Here is a 21,898-nt window from a genome sequence, read left to right on the forward strand (position 1 = left end):
CACACAAAGTAAATCATTTAAGTGCCAGAGACTTCTAGGCAATGTGTGATTTGTGAGGCCCAAAAATATTGTTGCTTCTACCCAACTTAATATTAGTTTGTGGGCCCAACACCCCTTCAAATAATACGCTTGCAAAAACCTTTGTCTGTACCAAAAGGCTGGATGCCAATGCTGAACCTATTGGCTTTGCCAATGCTTTTTTTACGTTGTGAGCTAGAGTTGACGCTGCACTGAACTCTGGGAAGGACAAAGGGTCTATTTTGCCCACGTCTTAGTCCCTGATGAAGAGCAAAGACATTTTGAAAGGTTAACATACTGAATGTGCGAGAACTTTTCTCATTGTGCTAATTCTTTTTGTTTTCTGTCACAGGGAAGGTGATTGGTGGTTGGCCCGCTCATTGACATCTGGACAGACTGGGTACATACCAAGCAACTACGTGGCCCCCTCCGACTCAATACAAGCAGAAGAGTAAGTACCTTGCTTAAGAGGAATTTAGCGATGGGATGGATGTCCAGACGTTTCGGAAAGGAAGCTTTTCATTTGCTAGCTGCCTTCAGCTGTGATTTTATGTTAATTGAGTGTCTCTCCTTAGTATGTGGTGCTTGTATGCCCAAGGCACAGGACCTTGATTAGCTTGCAAGCTTTCAAACGGAAAGTTATAAGGCCCAATAATTTGGACAACTTAAAAAAAAAAACAAAAAAAAAAAAACTAAATCGCCCCCTTCGGCTTAGCCTTCCCGCCTCAACCCCACCTCCAAAATAAGTACAATTTCTATAGTGCATTCCAATGACCGAAAAGTTGCACGGTGTTCTTTTAAAATCTGATTGTTTTCAGACGCAGGCAAGTATAAACTGGTTCTTTTACCAACTCTGCAATCTAAAAGCACAACCCTTGAGGCACTATTATTCATCTGTCAGGAAGTGAGTTGTCTGAGAGCGCAGATCTGTTCCTCAAACTTCATGAAATGCCTGATTAGATTGATACCCCTCCCATTTTCTGTCACATTTATTTTAGTAAATATAATTGAAGTAGAATTTAGTCTTTAACGTTTTCTGATTCACAACTGGGACAACACTGGTGCGGTGATGTCCCTTTCTGATTTCCCGAAAATGTTGGAACTGTCGGAGTTGCAAATTTTCACTTCATCATTTAGTAATTGCGTGGTTCAGCTTGCAGTTGTTTTTTTAAATATTGTTTCCTCTTTAGGGCAAAATATGGTTAGATATATTTTATTTTTGTGTGTCTTGTTTCACGGGATCTCTCTAACTCTGAGCAGTATGGACGTGAACGGTACAGATTCCCATTTTCCTAGAGAGTTGTAGGACAGCATGCATTGGGTGAAGAATTTTTCTATTTTACTGAGCATTGTTGGGAAGCATGGTTTGGACATAAGTTGCGGCTTAGCACCCGTTTACAGGACGAAGTGGATTTACAATGAAAACATTTTTTTGTTTCAGGTGGTCTGGATATTAATGATTTTGGTGGTGTTCCTGTATTACAGGAAGGGGCGGGACAGTGATATGCATGTTATATCCTATGTCATATGAAGACATAGGACGGTACGGCGTTGATCATTGATTTAATTTCCTGTTTCACAGGAAGGTGTAGGAAAACATGGTTTAGGTGACTGATGTAATTTCCTGTCTCAGGTAGTTGTAGGGTTGCATGCTTTGGATTCCATTGCTGTTTTACAGGGATTTGTTGTACTGCATGACTTGGCTATTTTTTCCTGTTTCAAAAGAAGATGAAGGACTGCATGGTGTGGATGGGTGACATGATTTCCTGTTTCGCAGAAAGATTTTGGACCACATGGATTGCATGGCGTTTGTTTTGTTTCTCTTAAGTTGTAGAAGAGCATAAGTTGGATGATGTATGCTCCATGTTTTATGTTTCGGTGCCTAAAATGCATGACAGTTTTTTGTTCCTCAGGTAGGAGCAATCACTTTAATGTTCTAACTTGGTGGAGGTTGTGTGACAAAGTGCTGTGGTGTTGTGTGTTTTGTAAAAGGATGCTGTACAGCATTGCTTGGTGACATGACGTGATCTTGTTTATCTTAGAACCTTTTGGTATTCCTAATATGCATGGTGTGGCTGCTTCTTAGTTCAAAGTTAGGTGATCTGGATAATGTCCTAGAGAATTTTGAAGAGTCCTATCCGCTCTGCCACCTGCTGATTCTGCAAGCGTGTTATTCGTTTGACTGTTGTTATCATTGACTTTTCAGGTGGTACTTTGGAAAGATCACTCGGCGAGAGTCTGAGAGATTACTACTGAATCAGGAGAATGTTCGCGGAACCTTCCTGGTTCGGGAAAGTGAAACGACAAAAGGTGAGCAAAATTGTCTTCCAGTCCTTCGTCATTCGAGAAATAAAGTGCCAAAGATTGTGCTACATGGTCAGTCTCTATGTGCATCGTCTAAATTCTGCTCTCTTTAAGGCTGGAAAGGATACATGTGAAAGATGGGCTGGTCGAGTATTTTTTTTCATTCACCCGCATCGCTTTATCCGTGACACAGTGATATCATCATTCTTTACACCAGGAATGTTTTGTCCCATACTGAGAGGTGTTGGTAATGTTTCTTATACTGACAGCTCAAGTCTTTGGTATACTATCTGCATGGGATTGTTTTCAGAGTGTAGTTTTAATAGGTAGTAATAATGCAGCCATATTAAACAGAACCATCTGTTCCTAGCAGGGATGTAGGGCTTAAAGTGGGATGAAAAAACTGGGGGGGTCTCTTAAAGGGACGTGGTCATGTAATTAGAGGCGCGGCTTAAACACGTAAGCTAAAAATCTGTGCTCGGCATAGTGTGCCGCCTGACTTGTATTTTGCTGTTTCTGTCACTGCATCCAGATATATGATAAATCTAGTAACATCATACCTGCAACAAGTCAGGACGATTGGCTTTGTCAGTGGTTGTTAGTTGCATAAGATAAATGAGCAACAACTATGGCTTGTATATAATGTTGAAAAAGCTTCCACTTAAAGCCTTGGTGACACCACGACAACGTTGCTGCTCCTGAGTTTCAAAAAGAGAAGGGAACTCCATGGAGAATAGGATTCTCTCAAAAGGATTTCCCTTCCCCTACAATGCTCACCTGGCATGACATTATGTCGTAACTTTTCCACTAGTGAGAAGTGAGCAGTGTGATCGTGCGCAGATCGATGTGGCTGTGTTACTGCAGTCTGGAAAAAACTGACTGCCTGTGCCAGGGCACAAAACAGAGCCCAGTCGAGACCCGTTTCGATGCCCCCTTTAAAAAACTGCTGGTGCTTAGCACCGGTGAGACCCGGCCCACTTAACGCCCTGCAGGGATGCTATACTTCTAAACGGACAATGTCTCTTCAGAAATATTGAGATCAGTGCCACAAAATAGGCTTCAGATCTGTAATCCCTGCTTGCCCTCACTTTTTCCGGCACTGGCATGTTGCAGACTCCATCTTTTTCAATTCAACGCTTCCAGATTCCTGTAGCGGGAGGTTAGGGTTTCTCACAGACACCTCAGTCCACAGTACCCTGTAGTCCTCACTGGGACTCGTGAATTTACCCTAGACCACCCTCCATCTGACACTGAAAGATGCTGAATGTCAGACCCTGAGATATATGGGCGGGTGTCTTTGCCATACTCACAACAAAAGGGACCCCTTAGACCCCAGGACTGGCTGTCTGTCACTCCCAGAGCTATCCCTGCTGCATGCTCACGAGGAGTCTTTTGCTCTATGTACCAATCTGTAGACAGTCTCTCCACCCCCTAAACCCTCCCACCCCCCCCAGAAGGAATACCCTCCATTCACTTTGGAGTGGATGCTCTCTCTGTGCTCCAAGAAGGTCACCGTAATCTCTTATACAGGACTAAATTCTCAAAGTAAGGTGGTACTTGCGTACTTTTCTCTCTGTGTCCTAACTCCTCCTTTTCATACCAGAATCAATATTCTCACCTACATCCCTCCTCAACTTTCTGACACATCTACTATGAGTTATATAGAATACTCACAGGCTTCAGGGGTTGTAGAGATGCGCTCGAGGCCTGCATGCAACAAGGCCTTTGGTAGAACACGATTCAGTTCTTCCTGATTCCAGTAGCAGAGAAGGGTAGTCGTGCACTGGCATTGTGGTACATCTCGCAAGATAGCCCACACATACTAACTATGCAGGGGTTTTGAACAGCAGGGTGCAAGACCATCTATGGCTTTCATCCTTGGGGAAAACCCAATACTGAATCCGCACCACGCCTGCCAGGCATGTCCACGCCCACCACCCCACAGAGCCCGCGCCTCATGGGCAAACCCACTACCACAGACAAGTTCTGTAACTGAGTACTAAGATGAAAGTAGCTGGCGAATGTTTGCTACACAAAAACGAGTAGCGTTACGCTTTGTACACTTTTGTCGGCTTTCCACACACATTTTGTTTCAGCCGTAAGTAGGGAATGTTATGAGCACTATTGCTACTTCACCCCACGCCCACCTGCGCACATGATTGCCACCTGGGATTTTTTCATACCGGCATAGCCAGCATTTTAATATCTGTCGGTGCAAAAATTAGGAAATTCACCCAAAGCTCATGTTTTTCCCTTTCTCTGTACTTACTTAAACCAGTAATTATAAGTAGAAAGCACTTTAATTATCAGTCAGGGGTCATAGGCAGCTTTAGAACACATTTTAAAGTAAACTAAGACAGAAGGGCCATATTAAAAATGAAAAACAGACGAATATATTTAAAGTTCTATTGATAAGCATGCCCCTGGCCTCTTCAGAAACTTAAAACGTGAACAAACCCTACAGGTGCATTGCATTTCGAAGTCACCCCAACTTCTCCAGGGGCAGCTTCTACAACAAGCAAGAGAACATTTGACATTCTTCTTCCAACTATCCTTTCAAAGGCATCGTGCCTAATATATTTGTGACAACGGTTCACAAATGCACTTGTTGGTGTGACACACAAGTTTTGAATCCGAAATGTGCTTTGTCAGTGTGATCCTTCCCAGTCTTGTCTCATGATGCACCTGTCTTCACTACTTCCTGAGCAGCCGCAGTGGGTGCTGGGTGCAGTTTCAAAGTGTGGTTTCAGCAGCACAGCCAACTGCAGCGCGCGCCGCTGTGGAAGATGCGGAGGAAACTGGGTCACAGAGCTGGGGAAGGGCGGGGTAACCCATGGCAACGGGAGCCGGGCTGTCCTCCGCTTCCGATAGTGCCAGGGGGTCCTCGTGCTTCTGTGATGGGCACCGAAGGGATTCATGGCGGAGAGGGCAGCAGCGGAAGTGCTTGCTGCCGGCGCTGCTCCACAAAAGCCTCCCTGTCACTTCGGAGAGATCTGTCCTCTGCAACTCTCTTTTTTTGTGCTGTGCATGAAAAGGGTTTTGAGGAAGGTTTTCATGATGGGAAGAAAATTGTGCCAAAGGCGCGCGCGCGCGCGCAGCAGTGATTGACATATAACGTACTGTGCCACAAATGAGCGAGCTAAAAAACACCCGTATTCCCAGTTTAATGTTAGTATGTGTGGTAAATTAGATTGCTAACCTAGTACTGCATGTATTGTATTGTATTTTAATTGCATTTATATATCGCTTACTACCCCTGACGAGGCGTCAAAGCTCTTGTTGGTGATTAGCACGCTACTCCGGAACCCAAGAAGGATTAGTGTTGAATTAGAATAGTGAAACATGAAGGTAATTGGAGTGGTGGATAGGGTAGTCAGTTATTTGGATTCAGAAGGATAGCGGAGGGATAGAAAAGGGAAAAAGGTTTGTATTTATATAGCGCATGTTACCCCTGATGGGGTGTTGAAGCACTTTTTTTGGCGAGTAGCCCGCTACTCCGGAACCCACAAAGGATTAGTGGTGAATTAGTATAGTGAAATATGAAAGTAATTTGAGTGTACCAGCATAGCATAGAAATTCTGTGGAAGGTTCTAACCCACACCTGGTCCAGCTGCTGGGTAAAACTTCTTGGACGTTGGGGAGGTGGATGGCCATGCTGTTCCAGAGGCATTAAAATTGCAAGTTACTTTGAGGCCGTACATATGGGCCGTGCTATTCTTTTAACACTAATGTGACAAGGTAGATATAAAGTAATCCATTACTGGATGACAGTAATGGAGTGTGCCACCTCAGGCGCCCATCTTCTGCCGTCTACAGCTGACCTTATCGCACTAAGCATACAAAGCAACCAGAGATTGTGCTTACAGTTGCCTCATAGGTTCACCTGCAGGGGCAACACAAGAGGCACTTCAGGGACACCTAACAACATATTAAGGGAAATACAGGTGACCCTTCTGCCACTCACTGTGGTGGTCAACGCTATGCGAGTTAACACGCACCCTCTTTTGCCCACTTGGGGCAAAGTAAGTGGAGGTGACTGTTTCTCGTGTAGGTATAGCAGCAGGGCAAGAGGAATTACTGATCACAAACATGTAATCAAGCTTGATAGCCTCACCCGGCTCTGCGATCTCACTAGAATAAGAGTGTGTTCTTCCAGGCTCGTTCTTCATGTAACACCACAGGTGGCAACTGACCTGTGCCTATAGTCGCCTATTGTACTTGTGCATCCCTTTGAATTCATCTGTATGCTTTTTTTTTTTTAGGTTTCCTTCCTTCCCCTGACATCTGTCGTGTCCCTCCGTTTCATTTTTGTCTCCATCTTTAACAAAATCCCTTACTTGATACGGAAGGAGTAACACTATAACTTTGCCCACAGGTGCCTACTGCCTCTCTGTCTCGGACTTTGACAGCACGAAAGGGCTTAACGTGAAGCACTACAAGATCCGGAAGCTGGACAGCGGGGGCTTCTATATCACGTCACGCACGCAGTTCACCAGCCTGCAGCAGCTCGTCGCCTACTACTCCAGTACGTAAAGGGGAGAATTGTGGTTGGTCTAGTAGATAGCCCAGCTGGCATTACTCAGTTGAATAGATTTCTTTGGGTCTTATGGTAGTGTGTTGTGCATTGGATAGTATACTTATTTATCGAAGCCTGTGCATAGTTTGGTTCATGTGCTGATATTCAGTGGTGGAACTAAAGTATGAGGTGAGGAAAAGTAATTATCATACTCTAAACCCAGAGAACAATAAACAGGACTTGTCTTGGCATTTCTTCCTGTACTGTTTCTATTGGATCAGAACCAAGTCTGAATCGCATATGGCTGGTATCTGTCTAGAGGTGCGTAGTGTGCAACCAGACTATCAACAGGAATGTAGCCCTGAGCGATTACCAGCAGCTGAGATTAAATCTCACATTCCCTCTATACGTTTTTTATTTTTCTAAAGCTGCCGAAGCAAGGTGTGTAGGCCACATCATTTATGGTATTCATTCTGAACGTATGACTGAGATGCATTGTCTGTTTTGGCTACAAGGTATGTATGTGGTTAAGTGTGTGAAAAAGCACTAACAGAGCCTCATTGGTTCCCTACTTATTTGGATATTAACAGACCATTTATTGTATATATACTTTTTGGCATTGCACCCTCTCATCTGTTCTTCCCTAATTCAATCTAGAACACGCTGACGGTTTGTGCCACCGGCTGACCAATGTTTGCCCAACAGCGAAGCCTCAAACTCAAGGTCTAGCTAAGGATGCTTGGGAAATCCCCCGAGAATCTCTACGCCTGGAAGTAAAACTAGGACAGGGTTGCTTCGGAGAAGTGTGGATGGGTGAGTTTTTACCTGCTAAAAATAAAATTATGTTGACAGCAAGGCTCTGTGCTCTGCTGCAGAGCCCATCACCAGAGCTCGTAGGGTATAGGAAAATTGTGTGTTTCAATCTAATACAAATTATTGTGAAGTTTCCATATTCCGACCAGAATGTTTGTGCACAATGTAAAACGTCCGAATTTGAACGCATGTGCTAACCTGAATAGTTGAGGTGAATTATCTGAAAACCTAGCAGCAAAAATCCATTCTGCATCTCTATTTCTCATGTCTAAAGATTGATTTATTTTACTAGATTATTTTGAGTTTGCATGTTTCAGAAGTAGAATATTTTCTAACTTATGCACTGTTTTTCTGCTGTGTATGCTCACTGTTTGCTGGCTCTTTGTTGGTTATTTAACTTTTATGGTTTTTGTTGTGAATTCGGTCATGAAAATCTGGCTGGAGTTATCATAATAGAAATGCAGTTTCCCCTTCTCCTGACCTTCCTGGTTCTACCTCGAAAACTAGGATGTACTAGATTTTCACAGAGGAGTGGGGAGAACACATTGTTTTCTTCATTTAGATAACACTCCTTCTGAGCAGTATATGTTTTCCCCATCTTTTGCAGATGCCATCTTTTTACTTTTGTGTAAGAATTTGTAGTGGCAATACAAAATATTATTTTGTAGTACTGTTCATTATCTGGATACCATATTTGTACTGTAAACATTAGGACAAAAGGTCAATTTTAAGGACACATCTGAGGAGGTCGGGCAATAATATAAAAGTAATTAAACAGATGGTCAAAACAAGTACAAGTCCAAATAGGGTTACGTTTGTTTCTGTTGTGCCACTCTGGAATTTCCATAGTGGGCTGTATGCCGAGGGGCTTCTTTCAGTGTACAGGGACTGTCATAACCCAACCATTACAGAATAGGTCAATCCCGTCACTGCCTGGTGAAAGTAAGGCTGGTTTGAACATTTTTCCCAGGGATTTATTTATTTATTTTATTTTGAAAGTTTTATATAGCACGAACAAGATCTTTGCAGATAACAGAGCGCTTTACACAGGCAGGTGGAAGATCATCAAGTTCATGTACATAGCAAAAATATTACGTATAGTACAGGTATGAGGTAGCAGGGCATAGTTGGAGCGTATGACAACAAAAACGCTGTAAATATACAAAGATAGAGAGAAAGAAAAAAAAAAAGGGATGATTCTGGTTTCTAGCCCAGCCCTCCTGGCAATAATATTGTATGAGACAAATAATGGTTGGACTTGATTACTCCATGCTGTTCAAAATAACTTATCTTCAGTTCCACATTCTGTCATGTCCTGCCAAAGCTTTTATGGCATTCCAAATATGCTTAGCATGAAACACATTCCTGGCACTTGTTGATTTCATGTGCTTTTATTTTCTCCTCTTTAATTAATTTTAATGTCTGAGCCCAAGGTTGGAATACAGCACTCACTTCCATGCTAACCCTTGGTCTACCCGGAGTTCTTTCAAGACACTAATCACAAAGTGCAGTTCACACCTCAAACATTCTTTCTTTCTAGCACCAAGTACATGCATTATTTTTACCTACTAGCAAGTACATGTACAAATTAAAAGGGAGTCTGAGGAATGTTTCCAATGCAGTGCATCTTTATTTCTGTCCTGCTACTATAGCCTTAGAGCCAGAAGTAGCGGGATCTACCGGCCATTATAGGGCTGCTCCAGCGTTGGAGCCTTTAACAAGGAAGGGGCATTTAATGGCCGGCAGAGTCCACTACTGAGAGCTTTAAGGCTATTAGAAAGTGCCGCCCCTAGAGGGCAGAATGTTCTAATTTGTAAAACAAAGATCTCACAGAGCCTGAGGGGCTTGAAATCCTTGCGGGCTCCGTGGGGCCTTGGTTAAACATTGGAATGTTGATGCTCCGTGCTTCTACTGCCCAGTAGAATCCCAGAACATTTCATTGTTTTCAATGGAGCGCTCAACTTCCAATGTTCTAATTGTTTTTAAACACACAGACTGCAATCTAAGGGTGGGGGCAGAAGAGGGACCTTGAACATTCCAAACTTGATTGATCAGTTGTTTGATTTCGAGAAGAAGGGTTTATTTGTGCATCTCTTTAAAGGGAGAGATGTGCATCATCTTATCTATGACCATCCTACGATACCTTTCCCCAGTTACTTCTGTGGGAGTAAGGTGTGGAAGGCAGGCTGAATTTTTTAGGTGCAGATTGTGGGTGCAGATTGTGGGTGCAGATTGTGGGTGCAGATTCAGAGTGCAGGTTCAGAGTGCAGATTCAGAGAAAACTCAGCAGCACCACCACCATTGCAATGCAATAGGTCTCGTTTTAACGCAAATTTAAGCTATAGGCCTTGTAAATGACAAAGCCTTTTATTTATGTTCCAAAAACCAGAACGCAAAAATAAAGGGCATTATCATTTACAATGCTAATAGTTCAGACTCGCGTTATTGCGAGACCTATTGCATTTCCAATGCTTGTTTCTCATGCCTTCAGCTCCCTGAACACTAGTGTGAGCAGCCTGTTATGCAGTTTTTTTTAGCGTAAATCTTTCTTGATTAACTTATTTGGCATTAGTCCGCCATCTGGTGGTAGGGTCTTGAATTCTCCTCCTGTAGTATTTTCTTTTGGGTGTCGTTTGTTGTTTCCTCTGTGTCTTGTCCATCCCTCTCCTGAAGTCAGACACAAGTCCCGAGGGCCGTCTGTGCATGGTTGACATATTCAGGTTCTTATTTTTCCTGGTGATTTTTGATTTTCCGTGTATTGCAGAAAAATTATGAACAAGTGGCATCCATAACAGACACTTGAAGCTTTCACGGACACAGCAACATACCTCTAAACAGACCATGAAAAATACGGCAGGTGTTTACCCTGCCTGACATGTTTCTATCTCCCATGAAATGGAATTACCCATCCCATTTTGTCTTAAATAAGAGAGCCTACATTGCTCTTCTGCGAAGTAGAATCAAATTGAAGCCACTCTAAAATCAATGTGATGTATTTGGGCAGAATCTATTGGCGAAAACGAATCCCATTCTTTCATACGTAACTTTGTGTCGTTTCGGTAGTTAAGGGTAGCACATGTTTCATTTTCGGTGCAGCCGGAAATTCGTATTCGGTTTGCAATTTCTTTGCACCATTAGTCTTCAACATGACCTCTTTAGGGGATAAAATAACTTTAACCTTCCATTATGAGGCTATTGCAAATTACTGAGTCTCTGACCATACCGAGGCACACAGCCACAGACCAAGGTGACTTGCATATTCTTTTGTATGCCTGTTGCTATGTTATTCTTTACCATTTATGCCTCTCACCTTACCTGTTTTTCTTACCCCATTCTCCACACTACACTCTCCCAGAATGCATGTTGTTGGATAAAATTACGGCACAAGCTGAAGATGTTAGACGTGACAAGGTGCCACTTGGCACCTATATAACAGTAGTTTACAAGCAAAAACAAAACCACTGTTGGAGAATAAATCAGATTCGTGCCAAAACGACAATAAGACTGCATCAAAACATCCATTGCCATTTCTACCAAATCAATAATTCTAAAATGCGCATCTCTACTTTGTCCTAAACATCATACACACAATATAGGAGACATCCCGGATAATGCCAACCTCGAATATATATTTGTCCTCTTTCCAAGTTTTTTCACGGACATCCAGACAGACAGACCATAAAGGCCAAGTAAGGTTCCAATCCAAAATGGCATGTGTGGTGACCCGCAAGTGCATAACACCCATGGTTCAAGATTGCCTCTATAATAAACTAATAGAGTCTGACATCTGATTAAACAACCCACAATTCATCCAGGAGGGTCCCCAAAAGCATTATCCTTTGCAGACTGGCCAGATGCCACCACCGCCAGTCACTTTACTTCCACTCTTTATCTTTGCCCAAATAAAAGAGCAAAACTGATCAGCTCACATGTAACTTGCAATTCTCTCTCGTGCTATCAGATGTATGGCAAATCTAGAGCGTGATGCAAAACTCATGGCAATGGAATGTGCAGATGACATAGACAAGCCAGTTTGTTCCACTGACACTATTTGGCCTAACCCCAAGCACACTTCCCAGTTGTGGAGTCCAGTCATCGTAAGTGTATGGAGGAATGACCAGTACAACGTTTACTGTATGTATTGACACACAACCTAAATCCAAGAGGACTGTGTTTCTGTAGTAGAAGGTAACTGCATTCAAATTTGTTTTTGTAGGTTGTTGAGAGCCAGAACACTTTAAGATGAATAAGTGCATAACTTGAACTCTATAATAATAATAATTCTTTCTTTATTCGGATGACAATACATCCATAAAAGGATACAATACAGCAATCCTAAACATACAAGGAGATAAAAGTACACAGCAGGTTAAAACAAAGCAAGGTACTAAAACCCCCACAAATCTAAGGTTATGTACCCCATCCCGCCAATAATAACCTCATAAATACAAAGCAATAGGGTTCAATCTATTCTTGATAACCTATATCTGTAGACTGCGCGCAAAAAACTGATCACAACAAAGAGGGTATGGGGGTTTGGTAGCAGCTGTAAATGCAAAAGTGCCACTTTTGGCTGTCTAAACTTCAGGGTCTTAAGTAAGGGCCAGAGGAATCGTTTTCTTGGCACTGAGAATAATTTACACAGTAAAATGAAATAAAGCGTGTCCTGAGGAGATCTAAGATTGCAGCCACAGGGGCTTCTTTAGGATGAAGCAAAAATCCAGCTGGTGGGACTATAAGATGGTGGAGTTGGTTAAATCTAAAGCGCAAAATTAAAAATCTATCATGAGCGCTAAAAAAATGCACTAAGGTATGGTTCCATACCTGGCTTAGACTTTAATATTACATAAGCCCTCACTAAGGGTTTACTAAGCTCAGTATTTTTGCGCTGGGCAGTAGCAAATTTATAGTAAAACTCTTTTGTGCTGTTCAGATCCCCAGGGCATAAAGTGTTATGTGCAAAAAAAAAAAAAAGTCTGGCTTCCCATGGCCTGTGCAGTTTCTTTAATGTGACGTATCCAGGGAATTCTAAAGCCCTGATCCCTGGCCAAACAATCCGCTAAAATCAAGCGATTAAAACCCTTATCTTCACGTGACCAGATTTTTATCCAGCAAAGTAATGGTTTAATTACCACTTGATCTGCAGGATAATCCACCCCTAGCTCTTCATGGACAGACCAAGCCGGTGTACCTTGAAGGGACGCGCAGGATCTGCCGTAAAAACGTATTTTCCACCACCAGTACACTATGAGAGGGCATATACCCCCACATCTCACTCCTGTATACAACTTTCATGATAGTCTTGAATTTATACAATTTTAAGATAACTTCCGGAACCCATGAGCCCAGTTTACTGGCAAAGCTGGTGATGGCACAGCGGATTTATTCAACTCTATGCGCTTCCCATCTAAAAGGGCTCTCCACTGTAGGCAGTCACAAATAACACTCCTAGGTAGGCGAAAGCCGAAACATTAGCCCAAATATGATGGCCCACGTTAAAGCTTTTCATGCGAGGCCTCCGCCGCCCGGCCACTAATACATATGACTTAGTAAAATTATCCGACAAGTGGACAGGCTGGACTTAAGGCTACAGACCCCAGGCCATACAGGCCATAAGCACCGCATCGTTGGCATGGAGTAAGACTGAACTCTATAAGTAACTAGACTGCTGGCAAATTGTGGGCTTCTCTGGCAAAAATGGGCTTACACCTGCCATAACATTGTCCTTTAGTGGTGTTAAGAGAGCTCTTTAAACAGCTCAACGTCTGATCCTGGTGTTAAAGAGGGTCGGAGCCAGTGTCGGATTGGTAACGTGGGCACTCGGGCAATGCCGGAGGGTCCGGTATCCGAATTCCAGCTTTTTTGAGCATCCTGGGGGCCGATTTGGTCGGTTTCTGCATTGGTCAATGCCACCAGCGGCCCAGTGGGTGCCTGAGTGGCCTTTCTGGAGCTAGATTGGCGTCCATTACCTCCCTTTTATCAACGGCAGAGGTGTCACTCCCTTTCTCTCGCTGGGCCGGCCCATTAATATATGCATATTGAGCGGGGGCCTGAGCAAAAGTAGCCTCACTTGTTTTCAGGTGTGTTTCACAAGTGTAAACAAATCCGTGCATTTTTTTAAAAAAAGAACCCCTCACCTTTTTAGGTTTCGCATATTATCATTCGCTTGCGAATGTAATAGGCGAGAATTCAAGTGCTCCATCGACTCGTCAAACGACTGCGGTTTTTTCACAGTGCATGTGAGTCACGTGACCACAAAAGCGGGTCACGTGACCACACAAGCACGCGCATCTCCCTAATCCGCCTGCCACACTTCTCCTCCCCTCGCTCACATTCCCGCCCCCCCACCAGGCTCTCCCGCCCCCATCCGGCTTCCCTCCGGCCATTTGCCAGCATTGCGAGGCCATTTGCCAGGAGCTCTCCCCGCCCGCAGCTTGACAATGTAAACTCCTATCGCTACAATACGTATCAGTTTGCAGTTCGTAATCTCTCTTAAACTGCATTTGCACTCCCACCCACACAGAAATAGTACTGCGACTTCCTCATTTCTATCTATGTTTGCATCTGTTTCTCACTAGAGCTAGGGGTTGCACACGCTTCCCCTGGCACAGTCGTACTCCGTTAACATATTGGATTCTACGCATGCCCGCCCAGTGAAGCCCCCAGGCACCTCGGGTGTAACCCCACCCTCTCGCAGATGCGGGACTGCGGGACAGTACTATTGGTTTTGTAAATGACATTTTATATTTATATATTGTTATTGGCATTGTCAATAACAATATATAAATATTAAATGTCATTTACAAAACCAATAGCTCCAACTTTCCAAATGCGAAACCTATTGGCAACGCCAGTGCTTGTTATAAAATTTCGCCGAAGCAGTGTTTTGCGTAAAGGCAACATGCAAATGTGCACCATTTTCTTTAGCATGCCCTGGCCGATTTTTAATCCCAATCCAACCCTGGTCGGACCTATGGTTATTGTGCGCACTCACCCGACCCTCTCTCAAAAACCAGGACATACTCATGTTTCAGCAAAAAGTGCCGGGACGGTCCTTGAAAAACCAAGACTGTCTGACCAAATCCTGGATGTCTGGTCTCCCTACCTGTAAGCCTAGGGCAGCCTTTCTGCTCTCTGAACCCGTTTCGTTTCTGTAGATTGCGCCATAGCACTACTCTCTGAGCCTGTGATGTCCTGCTGCCTGGGATTTGACTTGTGTCCATTTTGTTATTTCTACTGCTCACCCTACAAGCACTTTCTAAGTCACAAATAACTGAGAGACGTGATGGAAACAAAGTGAAATGTAGAAGTGAAGAACGATGCTGTTTATATTTTAAGAAATGGAGTGAGTGAGCCTCCAAGTTTCCCAGAGATGTTCAGACTTTAAAAACGCACTATCAATGTACTGGAATATTTCAACATTCACAATTGAGACCTTATAACTTTTTAACCAAATCATTGGTATAGTGCGCACGGAAGTGCATGATTTGGCGCTCTTTTTCTTTTTTAAAACCTAAGAAGTCCTCCGGACCTCTGATCTGTCTGAAGTAAGATCAGCGTGCTTCGGTTTGATTCCAGACGAGTATTTACGCTCTACCTGATAAGTGAACCAGCCAGCATCGTATTTGGGGTGCACGTTAAAATCTTTCGGCGGTTTAAGAGGAGGTTGCATCTGTATTACAGTCTTTTGGAACCGAGTGCGGTACAGAGCAGTTTATCGCCGTACAGCGAGACTTCTTGGCTTCTGCGAAAATGTTTATGGTCTGATTTGACTCGTGAGCTGCAGAAAGAGTGAGAAGGGCACCATCTGCTGGCCACTTCAGTACTTTGCAGCGTTTTTAATGTGTTCGTTTCTACTAGGGTCAACTCTTGAACAAGCATTTGCAATGCAATAGGTCTCGCATTAGGAAAGTTTGAGCTATTGGTATTGTAAATGGAAATGTTTTTATTTATGTTTTTTTTTAAATAGCTAAATTAATAGCTTTGTCATTTACAATGCCAATAGTTATAACTTTCGCAAATGTGATACCTATAGCATTTGTAATGCAATATGTTTAGATGTATTGATATTACAAATAACAATGGCAATTAGTTGTCTCTATGTAGAAGAGACACTGAGTAAGTCGTCTACTGGTTTGTGGTCAATGCTCTTAGCTCACGAAATAGACTCTGTAGAGCAGTCTTTGGGCTTTTATTTGTTCGCTGATGTTTACTGTAAGTATATGATTAAATCTATAAAAAAAAAAATCTATAAAAAAATAAAAACGACCACCAGCCAAGACAAAGTATTGTTCCAAAATAGGGAGCGGTAGCTAGCATTTGCCATGTGTGAACATGTGCCTGCAAAAACGGCAATGAGGATTAAGTGTGACAGGCGCAGAATGTAGTTAAAAGTCTCTCAAAACTCTCTGGTTTCGCGTACAACCGTCTTAAATGAGGACTGAGTGTGTCGGGTGCTGAATGTCATGAAAAGTCGCTCTCTGCTCTATTGATTTCGCGTAGCACGGATAATTTAAGATTATGGCAGCCTGTATGCATGCATTCTTGTCGGCTACCCACCCATGCCCAGCCGCCATCAGCTCTCACCAGTATTGAAAACGCAGCACGGGCCCCGTGTAGAGAGGCACGGCAGGCTGCCTCCGTAGCTCACGCGGTTCCTCTCTTTCTGGCGTGACCACATTTTCTTTGGCCATATACATGTCGCGTAGGGTCAAGGCGCTGAACAGAAGCACAGACAGCAGGGCTTTAAGTGGTCAGATAAAAAGTCAAAACGAAACCTAAGAGCCGCGCGCGTGAGCTTCTACCGTAGACAGCTCACGTCGCGCGGCTCTTAGGTTTCGTTTTCCAAAGCGCATGGCAGAGTCGCGCTCACGAGGTCAAATCCGAGACGGAAAGCGTGTGCACCTCCCCTGTCCCATTTACAAAGTATACTAGAGGTCCCTTCGCTACGCTCTGCATAATCCTCACCTCCCTGTCCTTAATAAAATTAAAAGTTTTGTTCACTACAGCTAGGAACATTCTCATTACACGCATAGAGGGAAGACAAGCCAGCTGTTTTTTTATTGCAACCCACGGAAAACAGCAGGCACAGATATCTTCACTGAACTTAGAACCGTGTTCAGCTCAAACATACCATAACATTCCAACAAACGAGGTCGATTCGAGACCAATCCATGAGACTTTTACAATATAGACAACTTTTCGAACAAAACACAGTTTGGACAATACTAACATCACAGCAATATATGTGCCGACAATGTTAGCACCTGGAAACTGTACTATGGCATAACTAATCACTATCACGCCCGGTTTATTATGAATGTATCGCTGTTGAGGGTTCCTGTGTTATTAGTGACACTAACCTTAACTCAAACGTTCTAATGTGTAGTATTATACAGTCATCTTTAGAGGGTAGAACATAGTTGTCATGAAATAAGCGAATAACTCAAGTGCTTCTTTCGGTTTCCCAGTTGACATGCAAGAACCGCCCTTTGTTTTGAGGTTTCCAGCAGTTAACCTGGAGTCTTACGCCTGCAACTAGTCTTCCCAAGAGCATCACCCCACCAAAGACCCCTTTTCCCTCTGACGTCTTCTTTCCAACCTTTCCATGCAGTCATTAGTACTGTCCACCACCATCATTCGCTTTTCTTACTACTGTTCTATTATTTGTGACCCCAAAAAATGTCTCTCACCTCGGGAATACCTCTTCTTCCGCTTTTCTTCCCGGAAACAGAAACAAGATGGTGGTGCAAGTTGAGCGTGTTAGCCCCACCCATCCACTCCTTTCTTATTGGCCAAATACAACAGGGAAGCCGATCCTGTGGGACTATTTTCAATTACACTCGATGATAGGAGCCTACATTGGACCTCACGCTCTCCGATTGGCGAAGAAAAAAAAAGGCCTGGAAACGAATCCAACTCTTCCATTGGTTAGAGTTGCGTGGGCGGGTGCTCTGTTTTTTGCTTCCGGTGAGATTACTGGGCTAGAGAATGGTGCTAGTGATCGATATGTGCACTCTGATTGGGTGAATCATTCATCCCACACAAGCATAGTAAACGAAGAGCCCAGTCCTGATTGGTAGGCGATCTCCGGGACTTCGTTTTGGTTGGCTTCGAGCCGGTTACCTTACATTGGCACGTGTGAGGTTTCTGAAGCGGGAAAATGGCGGCGGTGACAGCAGCTGGTGGGGCGCCCGGTACCGGCGGGAGTCGTGTATCCAGTGGTAGAGATTTGAATTGTGTCCCCGAGGTGGCTGATAGCCTGGGAGCTGTGGCCAAGCAGGGGTAAGTGATGCGCGCAGGAGTAACACAAGGTTTTCAATCCTGGGCGGAAGTCAGGCAGGCCGGGGGCGGGACGTGAAGACACACCGGAAGCCCGGGCGGGCTCCCGTGAGGTGAGAGAGCCTCGCACGCACAGAAGGAAGAGACCGCCGCCGCCTGCAACGAGCCCTCGCTTGAAGACAAGTACCGGTGAGTGGGGGCCTTTACTGAGCCTTTACTGAGCTGCGAGGGCGGGGGGCATGTGTGTGTGCGTGGGGCGGCGGGGGGCTCTGTATGTGTGTGAGCGCGCGTGTGTGTATGTGTCTTGGAGTCTGTGTGTATGCGTGCGTGTGTGTATGCGTGTGTGATGACTGGGGGGGAGAGAGTGTGTGCGAGCGAGTGTCTGTGTGTGTGTATGCGCATGCATGTGTGTATGTGTGGGGATGTGCACGGCGCGGGAATTGCTGTGAATGTGGACGGAGCCGACGTGCGCGTGCAAGCAGCTGAATCCAGCCGGGGAGAAGCGCGTGCACCTTCTCGTCCGTCCTTCCCTCGAGACAGGTGACTATACGTCTCCGTCCCTGGAATGCATCCTTTGGATGCTTATTCCAGGGCGAGACCTAAAAATGGTTTCAGAGCGTGGAGTCGGGTCAGAGATTCAAAATATAGTTCTTAAACTGGAAAATCCCAAATAAATTCATAAATACATGTATAGATATTTATATACACACATTATTTTAGGCTCAACATGTATATAGGTCACTGCATAGTTAGCCTTTAAGTTATTTTACTAGATGCTTATGGGTCTCTGTTCATTTTCTGTATGGATCACAATACGTAAATATGATCATAACAATTGTATCTACAAGTGCTTCACTATTGAAATATTGAGGAAAACCATAAAAATAAAAAAATACACTAATTAGCTTTACGTACAGCAACACCTGAAAGTCTGAATTTCTAACGGTCTATCCATACTTGCTCATATGGAACTTTACTCAATACAATTTTATAACTTTTTTATTATTTTCTTTATACATGTTTAACCATCCTATGTAGTTATGCTATATATTTATTACTTGACTCCTACTGTACAAAGAAATAAAAGAAAGTCTTCAACTCCCTCCAGTGCACTACTGTCGTATCCTAGAACTCTCTTGATATTAGCCTCTACCTCTACTCTGATCATACCAAACCTCATTCTACTACTATGATCTCCCATATAACCCTTACTAGACACTTCCCTCCTCTATCCTTCCTTGACTCATCTCAAAGCTCATTTTACTACTATGATCTCCAAAATAACACTTCCTAGACTCTTCTCGCCTGTATCCCTCCTTTGACTCATCCCAAACCTCATTCTACTACTATGATCTCCCATATAACCCTTACTAGACACTTCCCTCCTCTATCCTTCCTTGACTCATCTCAAAGCTCATTTTACTACTATGATCTCCAAAATAACACTTCCTAGACTCTTCTCTCCTGTATCCCTCCTTTGACTCATCCCAAACCTCATTTTGTAGGCTCTTCCCTCTCCTATCCCTCCTTTAGCGTGTTCAGTCAGACTGACAGAATCACATGTTCACTGCTCATATTAACAGCTTCTATTTATTTTTCCCTGTAGTAATTCACTACTAATCCCTTGGGTACTGGAGTAGCATGCTACTTGCCAAAAAGCTCTTCAACGCCTTGTCATGGGTAGTTAGCGCTATGTAAACAAAATTGAAATTACAACGTCAACAGGCATGCCCGAGAATTTGTAGCAGTGGGTCAAATAACACATTCAAATATTACTGTCGTTATTGAACAAAAAAAAGCCAAGATTTAGAATATTTTATAATCGAGTAACTCAAATATTAATGCATATGCTCAACACAAGCTCTCACCTCACAAACAAGTCATGTTTGTCTGATTTTGTGAAATCAGTTTTATATGTAGGCACAGCTGCCTGTAATAGTTGTTTCTGATTTCACTTGCCTGCAGGAATCTGTTAAAATTGTTCTAAATTATGTCATCTGTTGAAAACACTGTTGTTGGAAGGGCATAGTTTAATTTTTGTAGCTTTAAATTGGAGTGGGCTTCCCCTTCAGAGTGGCTGCCTACTGCTTGCAGTTTCTGACAAGTAGACAAGAAGAAGAAAAACTGACTCCACAACCTTCACACAAGCATAGACCAGAAGCATGGACTTAATACAAAGGGGCTAGTTCAGATGAACTCACAAAATATTTTGATGAGGAGAAGTGTACTGCTGAGTGATTTTGGGCAGTGCTTCTTTGAAGGTATTTTGGAATTAGAGTAGAGAAATGCATTGCCATTTGTCACTATAACATAAACATGCAGCAATGTCTTTCATTGTTATAGACAGGTAAGATGGACTTGTCCAGTCCTGTGTCCTTCACTATAATTGATTGATATGACGGATGTGGCCATTCTTGTGTCCACAAAGAGGTCTGTAAACTGTTCACTACTGTATTTCTTTCCTGATTTGTAGCTCATGCTTTCATTCTTATTCTTCAGCTGGTGTTCCCCTTTTAATTACACTCCATACTATTGCCATAATCTATGTGCTCGGGCTGGAAATTCTTTACCTTGTGCCTGAAGATTGGCATTCATGAGGCTTTAATATGATTGGTATTTTTAGGGGACTCCAGATGAGCTTTCTGGTAAATTAACCTACATGCGCCCTTGTGTAATGTATTTGCTCCTTGTTATTGCACGTTTGAGACTCTGCCACCTCTAGGCACATTTAGGGCCCACCTGACTGTTGGGCAATGCTGCGGAGAGGTTCTCAGATATGAGTCTTGAGCACTTTTCCAGTCTGTAACTAGCTGCTACAAAACTGTAGGTGGATTGACAATTCAATCCCTAGCTGATGGCCACATACATAAAATGTTTTTGGGGAAGAAGCTTTAGTTTGTTAGAACCTGGACCGGGGAAGCAGAGAACAGGTATTGGAGTAATTTTGACATTTTTACACTCAAGTATTCTTGTGGTCCAATACAGGTTTGTGCGTAATGTGTAAAACATTTAATTGGAACTAGAATGATCAGTATGCTTGTGGAATGCTACCAGTATTAAAAGTCACTCACGCAATCTGCCCGGGACATGACTTTTCTGTTGGTCTTGTGCTAGATTTCATTTCTCACCAGAGAGCAATCTGCCGAACAAGCAATTAAGAATGTAGCGTGTACTACAGGACCTAATCAGTGATCAATAAATTATACAGTATGAGACAGGAAATGTGTAGGTATGTTCCAGTCTCCATTTCCAGTGAAGAAACATTGTCTCCTTACAACTTAAGTGCCATTTGACAAATGTGTAAGAAATTTGGCTCTCGCTTCGTGCATTTGGTTACATTTCGGTATGCTAAGTTTTGTGCATATCCATCTGACGTTTGTTGAGGAGGAGGAGCATGCACCAATAAACCCTGCTGTGACAAAACCCATGTTAATTACTTATTCTTTTGATTTAGTGCTAAAGAGGGAGTTGTTAAGGATGGAAAGATCGGATTTCCCATTTCCACATTGCCTAAGAATGTGTGAGGTCTGCTCACCCCTTCTTCATAAGCACCAAAGGGCCCTTCCCCTCCTGTAAATACACACACAACAACCCAAGTACTCTGTTTTAACCAGATGTTTTCTAGTGCCAAAACCCCACCATGTTTTTTTTTTGTAGCAGTGGCGCTGCAGCCACTTGACTGGCAAATGTTCATGGCGCATGATCTCACCAGAGTATCTTTCGTTTCCTTCATAGGAACCTGGAACGGCACCACCAGAGTAGCCATAAAAACCCTCAAGCCTGGGACTATGTCACCAGAAGCCTTTCTTCAGGAGGCCCAAGTTATGAAAAAGCTACGCCACGAGAAGCTGGTGCAACTGTATGCTGTGGTTTCAGAAGAGCCAATCTACATTGTCACCGAATACATGAGCAAAGGTGTGAAACCAGAGAAACCTACTGTTTCCTTAGAGTTCTAAGAGTTCTTAG

The 21,898-nt window shown here is 43.4% G+C and overlaps 1 protein-coding gene across 2 annotated transcripts in view; it reads left to right on the forward strand.

Moving 5' to 3' along the window:
* The window catches only part of SRC (SRC proto-oncogene, non-receptor tyrosine kinase), a 288,579-nt gene that overhangs the window by 221,493 nt on the left and 45,188 nt on the right, over nucleotides 1-21,898 (forward strand). For both annotated transcript variants that reach the window (XM_078652109.1, XM_078652110.1), the window contains exons 5-9: nucleotides 371-469; nucleotides 2,225-2,328; nucleotides 6,698-6,847; nucleotides 7,496-7,651; nucleotides 21,668-21,847. In XM_078652109.1, the coding sequence (XP_078508235.1) occupies nucleotides 371-469; nucleotides 2,225-2,328; nucleotides 6,698-6,847; nucleotides 7,496-7,651; nucleotides 21,668-21,847 (689 nt within the window). The remainder of the gene's footprint in view (nucleotides 1-370; nucleotides 470-2,224; nucleotides 2,329-6,697; nucleotides 6,848-7,495; nucleotides 7,652-21,667; nucleotides 21,848-21,898) is intronic.

Source organism: Lissotriton helveticus, chromosome 7 (genome assembly GCF_964261635.1).
Source record: "Lissotriton helveticus chromosome 7, aLisHel1.1, whole genome shotgun sequence".
In the NCBI taxonomy this organism is placed as follows: domain Eukaryota; kingdom Metazoa; phylum Chordata; class Amphibia; order Caudata; family Salamandridae; genus Lissotriton; species Lissotriton helveticus.